The sequence below is a fragment of the Amphimedon queenslandica genome, unplaced genomic scaffold (genome assembly GCF_000090795.2).
Source record: "Amphimedon queenslandica unplaced genomic scaffold, v1.1 AMPQUscaffold_13513, whole genome shotgun sequence".
Lineage (NCBI taxonomy): Eukaryota > Metazoa > Porifera > Demospongiae > Haplosclerida > Niphatidae > Amphimedon > Amphimedon queenslandica.
This window is the reverse complement of record NW_003546251.1, coordinates 81,672-94,232: the sequence shown is the minus strand read 5'-3', so window position 1 is coordinate 94,232 and position 12,561 is coordinate 81,672. Positions and strand designations below refer to the sequence as shown.

At 37.8% G+C, this 12,561-nt stretch overlaps 5 protein-coding genes across 5 annotated transcripts in view; 2 read left to right on the top strand and 3 right to left on the bottom strand.

Moving 5' to 3' along the window:
- Position 1: 1 nt before the first annotated feature.
- LOC100641363 (4-hydroxybenzoate polyprenyltransferase, mitochondrial-like) lies at positions 2-1,534 on the bottom strand. Its single transcript, XM_003383250.2, has 6 exons — positions 1,166-1,534; positions 818-939; positions 660-745; positions 468-601; positions 193-381; positions 2-136 (listed from the first exon to the last, which is right to left on the bottom strand). Exons 1-6 carry the CDS (start codon positions 1,499-1,501, stop codon positions 17-19), a joined length of 987 nt encoding a protein of 328 aa, XP_003383298.1. The 5' UTR covers positions 1,502-1,534; the 3' UTR covers positions 2-16.
- Positions 1,535-1,580: 46 nt separating this feature from the next.
- On the top strand, positions 1,581-3,575 carry LOC105315654 (inhibitor of growth protein 4-like). Its single transcript, XM_020003167.1, has 8 exons — positions 1,581-1,669; positions 1,772-1,843; positions 1,899-2,065; positions 2,372-2,492; positions 2,550-2,588; positions 2,646-2,826; positions 2,874-3,063; positions 3,340-3,575. The coding sequence occupies exons 1-8, from the start codon at positions 1,633-1,635 to the stop codon at positions 3,454-3,456; spliced, it is 924 nt and encodes a 307-aa protein (XP_019858726.1). The 5' UTR covers positions 1,581-1,632; the 3' UTR covers positions 3,457-3,575.
- LOC100641238 (N6-adenosine-methyltransferase subunit METTL3-like) lies at positions 3,537-5,590 on the bottom strand. Its single transcript, XM_003383249.3, has 3 exons — positions 4,556-5,590; positions 4,084-4,304; positions 3,537-3,884 (listed from the first exon to the last, which is right to left on the bottom strand). The coding sequence occupies exons 1-3, from the start codon at positions 5,580-5,582 to the stop codon at positions 3,582-3,584; spliced, it is 1,551 nt and encodes a 516-aa protein (XP_003383297.2). The 5' UTR covers positions 5,583-5,590; the 3' UTR covers positions 3,537-3,581.
- A 7-nt stretch (positions 5,591-5,597) lies between these two features.
- On the top strand, positions 5,598-9,002 carry LOC100641111 (protein F37C4.5-like). The gene is made up of 12 exons (XM_003383248.3): positions 5,598-5,799; positions 5,908-6,010; positions 6,400-6,577; positions 6,808-6,917; positions 6,971-7,090; positions 7,255-7,376; positions 7,534-7,660; positions 7,719-7,788; positions 7,881-8,038; positions 8,129-8,339; positions 8,389-8,573; positions 8,691-9,002. The coding sequence occupies exons 1-12, from the start codon at positions 5,648-5,650 to the stop codon at positions 8,868-8,870; spliced, it is 1,716 nt and encodes a 571-aa protein (XP_003383296.1). The 5' UTR covers positions 5,598-5,647; the 3' UTR covers positions 8,871-9,002.
- Positions 9,003-9,087: 85 nt separating this feature from the next.
- The window catches only part of LOC109586937 (uncharacterized), a 4,516-nt gene continuing 1,042 nt past the window's right edge, over positions 9,088-12,561 (bottom strand). Inside the window, exon 2 of the mRNA XM_020003156.1 lies at positions 9,088-9,670. Within this exon, the coding sequence (XP_019858715.1) occupies positions 9,292-9,670 (379 nt within the window). The 3' untranslated portion in view covers positions 9,088-9,291. The remainder of the gene's footprint in view (positions 9,671-12,561) is intronic.

Below are 12,561 nucleotides of genomic sequence, written 5' to 3'. Positions count from 1 at the left end.
CTAGTTATAAAATTTTTTATCTTTTTGGTGTTAAAACTGCAGCAAATAGACCTAAGAGGAGGAGAATTCCAACATGATTGTTGCTTTTAAATGTCTTCAGACACTGAACAGGGTCGAGGAGATTCACTGACCATATCTTTTATAAAAATTAGAAAAAAATTATTGCAAAGAAACAGGAAAACTTTTCCTTACCTGCCAAGCAAGATGACAGGAGGCTGCTCCAACCCCGAGATAATATGGCCAGGAAAGAGATGCCTGGTAGCCGGACAGGAGCAGCAATGAACTGGTACTAGCTGCAAACAAACTCAGCCAATATTTTCCATTATCACCAAACTTGATAGCAGTCGACTTTAAACCTAATTTAACGTCATCTTTTGTGTCCTGAAGAGGAAAAGAAACATAAAAACTATTCTGGATTGAACTTTAAATGCATTTTATGATTAAATAATGTTCCAATTATTAATTACTTGATAAGCGTATATGGTATCGTAAAATAGCGTCCAAGAGATACAAGCGAGATACAATGGAGCACAAATGGACCAATCACAGTACCCACGGACAGCAGAGTATCCCAATAGTGCACCCCAATTGAATGTAAGACCTGTTATTATTATAAATAATATTATTGTTATTATTATTATTCTCAAAATATTTTTTACCTAATACAACTTGTGGCCAAAATGTGTACCTTTTCATAAGAGGATAAATTGCAACCAGAGGAAGAGAAGCTGCTCCTAGCAAGATGCTTTAAGAAGACAAAGAATGAACACAATATACCCCATACTTATTACTCCTAACTATTGCTGTACTAGCTAACCTGTATTGATTTAAACTGAGGAGTATGCATAGTCCAGCACTTAAGTTGGCACCTAAAAATACCAAACCTTTGAATGGTGATACCTGACCTGAAGCAATAGGTCTACTGGAAGTACGAAATACCTAAAAACACCTCATTAAAACTGATAGAGTACCCAATCAAGACATACCCATGTACATTATATACCATACATAATATCAAATACCATGTGATTGTACACATTAATGATTAAATGTATTAATGTGTATTATATTATATGTATATTATTAGTGTATTTACCTAATTCTATTATATACAATGTACATATGAATGATTACATTTTAATAAATTCATCCTCCTCCCCCTTACCTTTGAGTCATAATTCCTATCCCATAAGTCGTTAATGATACAGCCTGCCCCTCTCATTACAAAACTCCCGGCACCAAATGTCGCCAAGAGCGACCAATGAGGCAACAGCCCTGGTTCCGTTGCCATGACGATGCTCCATGCACACGGCCAGTAGAGTAGAGTCGTTCCGATTGGTCTGTCCAATCGGATTAGCCGTAGATAAGGTTGCCATGACGGCGGAAAAGAATTGACTATCGTTTGTTTGGGTGCTTCATAACCAACTGGAGGTAGTGCTGAGAGAAACCTCTTCTTAAAACCATCACTGAGAAACCTCCTATAAATAATACCAACAAACATAATAAAAATAAAATAATAATGAAACCAATAAAGTTATAAATCAATTAATATAACTAGTAACGGGCACGTCCGTATACTAAAATTTGCAAAAGAGGTGTGGTTGGGGCGTGGTCAATCTGCACACCTTCCTCATGGCGGCCCGAGCCTTTCTTGAACAATATATGGAGTGTAAGTTGGAGAGAGGGGGAAGGAGGAGGGGAGAGAGAAAGAGAGGGGACAGTAGAGGAGGCAGGCTTGCTTTACACCTCTTTTATTAATTTATTTATTTAGGCACTGACTCGCTTCCTCTAGATGTACAGAGACTCGTGTCGCAATACAAGGAGCTGGATTATAAAGCTACTGGTTAGGATGAAATACAAAATCTACTCTGACCTTTATATTAACATTTCCTTACCAGATCTTTTAGATGAAGCACGCCAGTTGAAGAATGAACACTCGACTGTTCTGAAATCAGTGGGTGTGGCTGATCGTATCCATTGGTTACTGAAGCTACAGAAAGCAATGGTTTCGCTCACTGAAGTTGGAGACCAAAAACTTGAAGTGACCAGCGAAATGCTTGATACTGTAAGAAACAATTGCAGCGTTACATTTTAGTCCTTTCAAATTAAATTCATATTCTATTGATAATGAATCTAATTATAATGACCCTTAACATTTATTAATGGAACGTTGTATCATGCTAATTAATTTTCAATAATAGTAATTAATTAATAAGTTTTAGCAAAAATACACTTAATAACGAAGGAAAGAGGACCTTGACTAAATAAAATAATTATTATAATAAGAAGTACATGTATATGTGAAAAACTGAACTCTAAACAGGAATCCTTTTATTAGATCCAATTGTATTGTACCATATCTCCTACTTAGGCTGAAGAGTACACTCAGCAGTTAGAGTTAGCATCAAAGGAGGTTGACAATTGTCGTACAAGAGACGATCTCAGCGGAGGCTCGAGAAACTCGTTTGTCTACAAGAACTCGTCGCTCACCAGTGAGTGACATCACACTGTGTCATGTGACATATTAATAACCTTTTTTTAAATTGTAGATATTCATCATGATTATAATGAAAGAAAGCGAAATGAAAGTAAAACTTACTTATTCTTGAGTAGTGAGTATTATTGGTATTCTTTGTTTGTTTAAGGACACCACAAGCGTTCAAGAGTGACCGTAGTACAAGATCATATAGAAGAGGACTCACCTCCTCTTCCTCCTATTGCAGAAAACCCCATCAAAGAGGCACCAGTTCCCATGACTACCTCCTCCTCTTCTTCGTCCACGGCTGCCTCCAAGCCAACAAAGAAAAAAGTCAAAATCAAGAAAAGGTTTGTAATGATATTCACGATTATTAGTGACCACTCCCACAAAACAGGTCCTCTAATGTCTCTAATGCTAGCTCAAGTACTGGTAACAGTGGGAAGGACAGTGGGGTCCTCCTACCGGTGGGCGGGGCTATACCTCAGCCGGACTTTAACTCGGAGCCGATAGACCCAGACGAGCCAACATACTGCTTATGTAATCAAGTCTCTTTTGGTGAAATGATAGGTTGTGACAATGAGGAGGTGTGTTCAATTATCATGTACACGTAAACCTCTTTTAATATAATGACACAAGACTAGGAATTCAGAAAAAAAATTTTTGTCACTAAAATATTTGCAAAACCTTCATTTAGAAGATTTCACAAAATAAAATTTTCATGAATAGCCTGTAAACTTGACTGTGGCATATGAAATTGCAAAAAAATGTGAAATCTGTGAGCTTTTTGCTATGCCTGCCTGGTGATAGTCTAACTATATAATAAATTGTCCTACATTTATGTTCTCTTCTACCTTTCCCAGTGTTCCATCGAGTGGTTTCATTTTGTGTGTGTTGGATTAACCAGCAAACCAAAAGGAAAGTGGTACTGCCCCCAGTGCTCAAAGGAGAGATCAAAACACAGATCAAACAAATCATGAGATGGAACCTAACACACACCTCCCTCCTCCTCCCTCCCTCTCTCTTTATCACATCACACATGCACACAATGTTGTAGACATGATTACAAAAAATTTTATCGAAAAAATGAATTTCGTAGTAATTATTATGTTACAGCTGGGTATGCGTGTAGTTTCTCAGGGTATCTTGAGTAGAACCTTTCCCTTAGCTCAGGGTCGTGTAGATTATCCCCTTCCAGCTGGTTCCCTAGAGTCAGCCAGTTTGGTTGGCAGTTGTGCTGTCGTCCGAATAATTCTATTTTTCTGGTCCCTGGGGAAAGTCTTTCAATGACTCCGTATATCTCATCTGGTTTTCTGCTTGTGGCTCTGACTTCAGCCACAATGACATCTGTGTCAATTCCTCTGTTTACCCCCTGGAGGTTCCCTTTAGCTCCTACAAGACAATGCTCCTGTAGAATTTAAGAAATAATAATATTAAAATTGAGAAATATTTGTGATCGTTTTAAGTAAAAATTACAAAAAAAAAATAGGAAAATAGGAAATGATTTTGGGCAAAAAATTTTAGGCCAAAATTGGCTTAAAATTTATAGCAAAAAAGGCATCAATATGTATCAGTAAAAGTTGTAAACTTTTACATAATAAACTCACTTTCCCATGGTTTATCCAGTGCCCAGTTCTGCCAGTTCTAATGAGTCTCTGAAGTTGATTAGTTTTGACCCAAACTAGTTCATCGATCCTCTCGTAGCCCCACAAGGTAAGGCACTCTCTTCCGAGCTCCATAGCACGGCCTGTTACCCAGAGGAATATGAACCCATCATCTTGTAAGGAGGGAATGTCCAGCTGTCTCATCTCATCATCGCTCATTGTACCTTGAAAATAAACAAAATAAACATAATCACTCTCCTATCCTGTACAGCAAAAACCCATTAGTTTAATTGTCACGAAATCTGTGACAAATAAAAACCCATTAGTTCCAATGTCACGAAATCTGTGACAAGCTAAAAACACATCAGTTCCATTGTGACAAGTAAAAACCCATTAGTTTCAATGTCATGAAATTCGTCACAAGTAAAAAATAGCTAATAATACATTATTCCCATACAAAGCAAAGAGATCGTACCATAAGGCAGCTCCATATGTATATCCCAGGGTGGGTCAGCCATTACGACAGCAAACTTTCCTAATACGGAAGTGTCAAAGTTCCTCAGGTCACAGTTAAGCCACTGAGGAGGTACCAACTTGCTCCCAAGGGACTGTAGTGATGGGCGTGGCTTGATCCCGCCCTTACGGGACTCAGTTTCTTGTGTCTGGTCAATCTCGTAATGTACAAACTTACAAGACTCCATGTGGAAGCAGGTGTTAAGAAAGGAGCAGTCGCCTAGACTCTCGTCTGTGTGCGATTGTATGATCCTTCGGAAATGTAGACGGGGACAGGCACGCCCACTCCTACTCACTCTACGACAATCCTCACGGGTTTTTTGAGGACAGAACTCTCTTAGCTGCGACCCGCCAGCACTCTGAAACTTTTGTTTAATCAATTGTTCCTGGTAAGACTTTGCCGTGAGGAGTTCTTGTATTTCACTACCAACTCGTTTGGTTTCTTTGTCTCTCACCGATGGAGCATTCAGTAGGTACTCAATCTCTTCAGGGTCAGTCTTGAAACGAGGAATGTTACTCTGACGAAGGGAGAGGTTCTTCATTTCAATGAGTCGGGAGATACTCTCAAGATTAATGGACGTTATGGTGTACCCGTCAGATTGGAGACAGATGAGGTCCTGCCCATAGAGTTTCTGGAGTAAGTTCGGAAGGTTTTCAAAATCCGTTCCGGACATTTCCAATAGTTTGGTTCCTTGCGTAGGTATCTCAAGTGTAGGATTGAGCAGTGCATAAAGGACTCTTTGTTCTAATTTTGGATCTATCTCTGAAGGAAGAAGGACTTTCTCGTCCTCGTATTCTTCCGTTCTCCTCTGGATACGTTCCTGTCTATGCCTCCTCTTGTTTCTTACCTTCTTCATAAAGCTCTTGTGTCTTGCACTATGTTTTGTTTTACTCCTCCAGGTGCGACTGCTATCATACCTATCAGAGATACCATTTGCTTTCACTTCTGCTTGATATTCTCGCACCATTTTGGAGGTGTGGCTGAACATTAACCACGCCTTGTTAATTAATTATCCAGTCCTAGCCACACCTACTTTTTATTTTGCCTTTCAGAATGGCTCAAGTTGTTGAGCTGCCCTTGTGCCCTGTCCGCCATGTCGTGGTGTATGCTGATAGAGCTGAAGTCACGAGAGAGATTAGCCTCAAAGATGTAGAGGCAGGAGAAAATGAGGTGACCCTCAACAACATATCAAAAGTCATTGACAAGTGAGTGAAAAAAAAGAAAAGATATCTACTTTATGACTGCTACCACTGCTATAACTTGCTTTAATGGACTGTGTGTGTGTGTATTATTATTATTAATATTATTATTAGGGATTCTGTTCGTATTGATGGAACAGGGGCTGCATCAATAATGGAGGTATCATTTCAAGACATACCTGTTACTGAAGAGCAAGACAACCAATCTGAGCTGAAGGTGGATAGTTAGTATAGTATTGTAGCTCAATATTGCAGTTTTTAAATGTACAGTAATCACTTATAGTACTACCCTCCTTATAAGGAGGTGACACTATGCTCATAAATTACTTAATACCATTGAGCACACCCAACTGTATGGATTACCTGCTAATTAATTGGGTTTACTGATTCCTTGTTCACTGTTTCTGCAATAAAATGCACAATATTTTGTATTTCAAAGAGTTCTTGCATCATCATGGACTCCTGCTATTTTTAAATCATGATTTTACTTAAAATCATGTTAAGTAGTCAATCTTTAGATAATGTGTCACTAATTACATTATTGTGTGTATAGTTTATTCTTTTAATTATTTTTTCCTTCTCTCTCTCTCTCTCTCTCTCCTGTAGGATGAAGTGCATCAGTTAGAAGAGGAATTGACAGAATTGGACAAAAAGTTTAACATTTCCACAAAAAGAAAAGACAGGCTGGAGGAGCAAACAGATCTCCTTGATAAGTACACAAACACTTTAGTCTCCTCTGGTAAAGGTGCTGGGCCAGTTGAGCTTGTCAGCAGAGACACAATAGGTATACTTAAAGAAGATCTTTTTGCTCATTGTATTGTTCTTTTAAGAGATTAGAGTGTTATAGATGGTATTTTTGAGGATGATAAACTTTAAACTTTCTGCTATAACATAGGGGTTTACATTTAATATAGCTATGCAATGTAGCTTTTTAGTTTTAGTTACTCTATTATTATGAAGAATAACAAATTGGAGTGTTTTGTATTCACAGTTATTCATCCATTCATTATTCAGATAATGTCTTCTCTTTCATGGACACTTTTGAAAATGAGTCGATGGAGCTTATGACAAAGAAGACTGACAACGAAGAAGAGAGAAAGAAATTGAGCAAAAGGAGAGAAGAAGTATCTGTTTAAATTCTACCTTTTATCATTCTTTAAATTAATATGGTCGGTAGGTGAAAAATAGACTCTCAAATCTGAAGCCAAAGATAAGGACGGATGAGAATGCTGTCATCAAGCAAACTGTGATTGGTATTATGCTAGCAGTTAAGGAAAGAGGAGACATTAAGCTACTGGTGAGAAGATTGATGAAAAGTACATGTACTTTTAGTTTTGGCATTTTCAATTATTGCAATTAAATTACTAACAATAATGATTCTGAATACAAATTTTTGAGTTATGAACATTTGAAAATCATTTTAAAAAATTTTATGACACCTTTCTCTTCCCTATTGCCCAGGTATCCTATGTTGTTACCAATGCTCACTGGACTCCTAAGTATGACCTGCGGGTGAATAGTGCAGACAGGACAATGCAAGTCAGTTACTTTGGAATGATAGACCAATACACTGGGGAAGACTGGTAAGATTCACACTCCACTTACTTATAAATGAAATAATTTAAATGAAACAAACACTTTGACGATGACAATTAGTTCTTGATATTGTTTATGTTATACTTTCTAGTTTATCCTATCTTTAACTTTCCTTTTCTATTCCTCATTCTTTCTCTTTCTCAGGAATGATGCTAAAATATCTTTGTCAACAGCTTCTCCTAATGTTGGTGGCACTCCTCCTGAACTGTCCACACTTCATCTCAATCTCGTCCATTTTAATGATTCAGCTCAAAGGGAAAATTACTACAGGGTTAGTAATGGGTATATCCCTGAATCTCATGATGTACTATCATCTTCTTTTCCATTAGAGAAACTTTGGTAACAGGTCTAATGACGATGATTATGATAGGCTTAGAGCATTGCCTGTTGCACCTCCAGGTAAACAAAATGGCGGATTATATTTTGATGATTTCAGCATAGAATCTCCAATTGTTGCAATGAAACTGTATGTATTATTTCTTTTATGACAGGTGGTAGTTTTGATAACTCAGTTTTTGGTGGAGTTAGTGGCAAGTTATCAAGTGCTCCAATGGCTAATCCACAGGCACAGGTTACTGAAGGACTAGCTAGTAGTGTTTTTGAAATAGTTGCATCAGCTTCTATACCGAGTGATAATTCATCCCATAAGGTAAGAGAAAGAGAATGAAAGGCTATTTATTGCATGTAGATCTAGCACAATAAGTACTGCAGATTCTATTTTTAATTTTTGTTATTAAAGGTATCCATTGCTACAATTGATCTGAAACCAACTTTTGAGTACGAAACAGTCCCAAAACTCTCCCAGCATGCGTTCCTTAAAGCAAAAGTGAAGAATGAGTCACAGTATCCTTTACTGGCCGGACCTGCTAATGTCTTCTTGGATCAATCCTTTGTCACTAAGACCTCATTGAAATCTGTCTCACCTAATGAAGAATTCTCTTGCTCCCTTGGTTAGTGTGTACTAGTGTGAATTGTTTATTTTATTATTGTTCCATTTAGGAGCTGATCCGTCCGTCAAGGTTGTGTATAAGCCAGTTAGTCGCGTGAGAGGAGAGAGCGGGTTGATCAACGTTAGTGTTAACTTCCTCTACACTCAAATCACTGAAATCACAAACACCAGAAATGAGCCAACAACCGTCCTATTCACTGATCAGATTCCACTGAGCAGAGACGAAAAGCTTAAGGTATTAATGATGTGAAAAAGAGGATCGATTAGACAGAGTAGTTACAAAGTTTCTCTCGAGTTAGAGAGACATAATATATATATGCAGCCATTACAATGTGTTTTTTCTGTTTTGTAGGTAACTCTGCTGGAGCCAAATATCATTAAAGGGAAACCAGGTCAGCCGCCCCCCAATCCTAACTTGACTCCAGTTAATCATGTGACCTGGTCCCTTGATTTCAAGCCATTTGAGACAAAGAGGCTACTGATACGATATTCAGTGGAATATCCTAAGAATAAACGCATAGAAGGTCTGTAACTTTTGAGCTTTTATGCCTGATTAAGGAACTATAGTTAGCTTATTTTAATTCACTTTGATTTTACAAGAATATAATTTTTTTGAGATAATTTTGAATGAGGCATGACTCTCTTATGGGATGAGCTGCAGAAATAGCTTCTTATGATTTGTTTTATTGCATTCATGGTCACGTTATTTTGTGTGGACTAAATTTCAACTGCCCATAAATTTAATAATATTTAAAGCCTGGACACAATGAATACTATATAGCTCTACATGTCAGCAGTACAGAAATAGAATCATAGGATAGAGTGCATGTTACAATCAAAAAATGTAGAACAGCAGAAAAATGCATCTTATACAGTGCATGCATGCTGTGTTAGAGGGAGCAGAAAAAAGCAGTGTATAGTGCCTATAATAATACTAAGTTTTATCAGTAGTTTTACTTGACATAAATCTCATATAAACCTACTGGTGAGTCTTCTAGGTCATTTTGATTTCCACAGATTCTAAGCTCAATAGGGTCGGTGATGGAGACATTCCCAAAGTCCCTATAAAACCAAGGCAGGGTTTTATTGGTGCAACAATTTGTCTCCAATGTGCTGCAACCTTCTCCATCCCACAAAGGATCATCTGTAAAGAGCTGGTTAAAGATACCAAAATGAGGATTACCAGATTCACAGTAGTAGTTATCGCCAATAAAACCTGGTACTGTCTGTACGCTTCCTTGACTGCATGGGCAGTTGTAAAACCCTCCATCGATGTTATTCTGTCTGAGTCCAGATATTAGTGTCCATATGTGGTTACGAGGTGATCCATATGTTATGCTAATCCCATCAAGGTAATGGCTGTTAATATTACCGTTGCTTCCAAGAAGTCCTTCAGTTGAACCATACTGATATCCAATCACCTTTCCACAGACTTTGGAGTAGCTTAAGTGAGTTGGAGTGAAAGATGTACCTGTGCAACCAATTTGGTTACTTTGCCTTCCACAAGCTCTCACACCTCCAGTTTGATAATACTTAAAACCCGTGGGGCAATTAACTGTCCCGTCTGCCATATTGAGATAAGCGAGTCTTGTCCAGCCGCCCCCTTGACCACAAAGATTGTCCATATTGCAGTAAACATTTTCACTGTTGATGTGGTAGTAGCCTGAAGGACTGTTGGGCTGTGCATTGTATACATCAAGACAAGACAGAGTTAGCAGGGAATTGAGTAGCTGAGATGCATTTAATATCTGATTGACTCCAATCAGTATGTCATTCACAGACCCTGCAGTATTGATAGTAGTTCCTTCAATGGTCGCAAGAGAACCGATTATATCAGCTGTCTGATTAGTAGCCTGGTTCGAAAGGTCTTGTAGTTCCTGGAAAAGCTCAAAGAATTGGTTAGTATTGAAGGCCATGCTGCGGTTGAAGCGTTGATTGAGCCATGCCTGCATCATTTGGGTGTCATTGATTCTGCCATCAATAGAATTGATCATTTGAGCTATGTTAGAGTATTGGTCACTCACAAAAGTACTAGTCGTTAGAGAAGCTGAAGGAGTATCATTCACTTGATTAAGAGTAGCACTAACTATAGCTAGTAGAATTATATTTAATGCCACTAGTATCACTAGCAAGCCAACAACTAGGAGGCACTGGAACTTTTCGAAAGGTACACTTGCTATGTGCATCTTTCTCTGCACATTAAACTCCTTTATATTTCCATCATGATCAACTTTCATTTCTTGGGAATTTTTGTTTTTTGCAGCATAGTCCTCCTTGGAATTAGTCTTGCGCTCGTCCCAAGCAACGGGGCGGGACGAGACTACCTTGGAATCTGCCATTCTTCTTTTGATCTTCTCTGCACAACTTTTGCAAAAAATTCAAATGAAGAAGAGTTTGGGTGGTATGCCACACAAACTTTTATAGGAAACATTAAGCTCATTATTATGCAACATGGCAAGCATGAATGTGGGAATAATCTGAGGTATCTTATTAGAGAGGTGTGGTATCATAAATGTAGCTGACTCAATCATACTTTTAAAGCAAACAGGTCTACATTGTAGCTATGATTGTAGTGATTGTACCTCGATTATGTTGAAGATATTGCTAGCAGTCTTTCTCCTGTTCTCTTCAGTGAGACACTCGGTCTCTTATCGTCCAGTGATTGTGATGCATGGTGTACTCGCTGGAGCATCTGACATGGACTCTTGTTCACTTCACCTTGCCACAGCCAAGAGTTTGTGATTGATTCATGAATGATTTCAGTTCTGATCTGGTCTAACTGTGACCAATGACCACTTCATTAATCATTACCTGAGCATTACCATCATCTTCTCCTAACTCTCCTCGTTTGCTCTCCTTTTTCTTTCCTTTTCTTCTCTCCTCTCTTGTTTTGACACCTCTCCCTCCTCTAGGTGACTGATATTAGTGATTGCAATTAATTAAAGTATCTACTTTAATATCAAGTATCTTGATAGTACATCAGCTGGATGAATTAGCATCTTTAATTATTATTATTATATATTAACTTTACAATGCACAGAACAATTGGAAGACAAAATGTATAAGAGAAAGGGCAGAGGAAGTTTTACAAGGCTAGCCAGCAAAACAAAAACAAACAGAGAGAAAAGAAAAAGAAAGAAAAAGAGAAAGAAGGAAATAAATAATTAATAATTAAAATAACAAACGACTATATATATATATATATATATATATACACACACTTGCTAAAAGCACTAAAATTATTATACCCACCCTAAGGTATGTTTTTTCTCTATTTTTAGGTAACTCTGCTGGAGCCAAATATTATTAAAGGGAAGCCAGGTCAGCCACCTCCCAATCCTAACTTGACTCCAGTTAATCATGTGACCTGGTCCCTTGATTTCAAGCCAAGTGAGACAAAGAAGTTACTGATATGATATTCAGTGGAATATCCTAAGAATAAACGTATAGAAGGTCTGTAGCTTTTGAACTTTTATGCCTGATTAAGGAACTATAGTTAGCTTATTTTAATTCACTATGATTTTACAAGAATATAATTTTTTTGAGATAATTTTGAATGAGGCATGACTCTCTTATGGGATGAGCTGCAGAAATAGCTTCTTATGATTTGTTTTATTGCATTCATGATCATGTTGTTATTTTGTGACTAAACTTCAAATGTCCATGAATTAAATAATATTTAAAGCATGCACAATGAATACTATATAGCTCTACATGTCAGCGGTACAGAAATAGAATCATAGGATAGAGTGCATGTTACAATAAAAAAATGTAGAAATACTTTTGACTAGCAGAAACAATGGAGCTAATACAGTGTATGCATGCTACAGTATGTTAGAGGCAGCAGAAAAAAGTACCTATAATATAACACTAAGTTTTGTATCAGCAGTTTTACTTGACGTAGATCTCTACTAAACCTACTGGTGTGTCTTCTAGGTCAGGTTGATTTCCACAGATTCTAAGCTCAATAGAATCGGTGATGGAGGTGTTTCCAAAGTCCCTATAAAACCAAGGCAGGGTTTTATTCGTGCAGCAATTTTGCTCCAGTGCACTACAACCTTGTCCATCCCACAAAGGATCATTTGTAAAGAGCTGGTTAAAGATACCAAGATGAGGATTACCAGATTCACAGTAGTAGTTATCGCCAACAAAACCTGGTACTGTTTGTACACTTGACTGACTGCACGGGCAGTTGTAATACCCTCCATCGATGTTATTCTGTC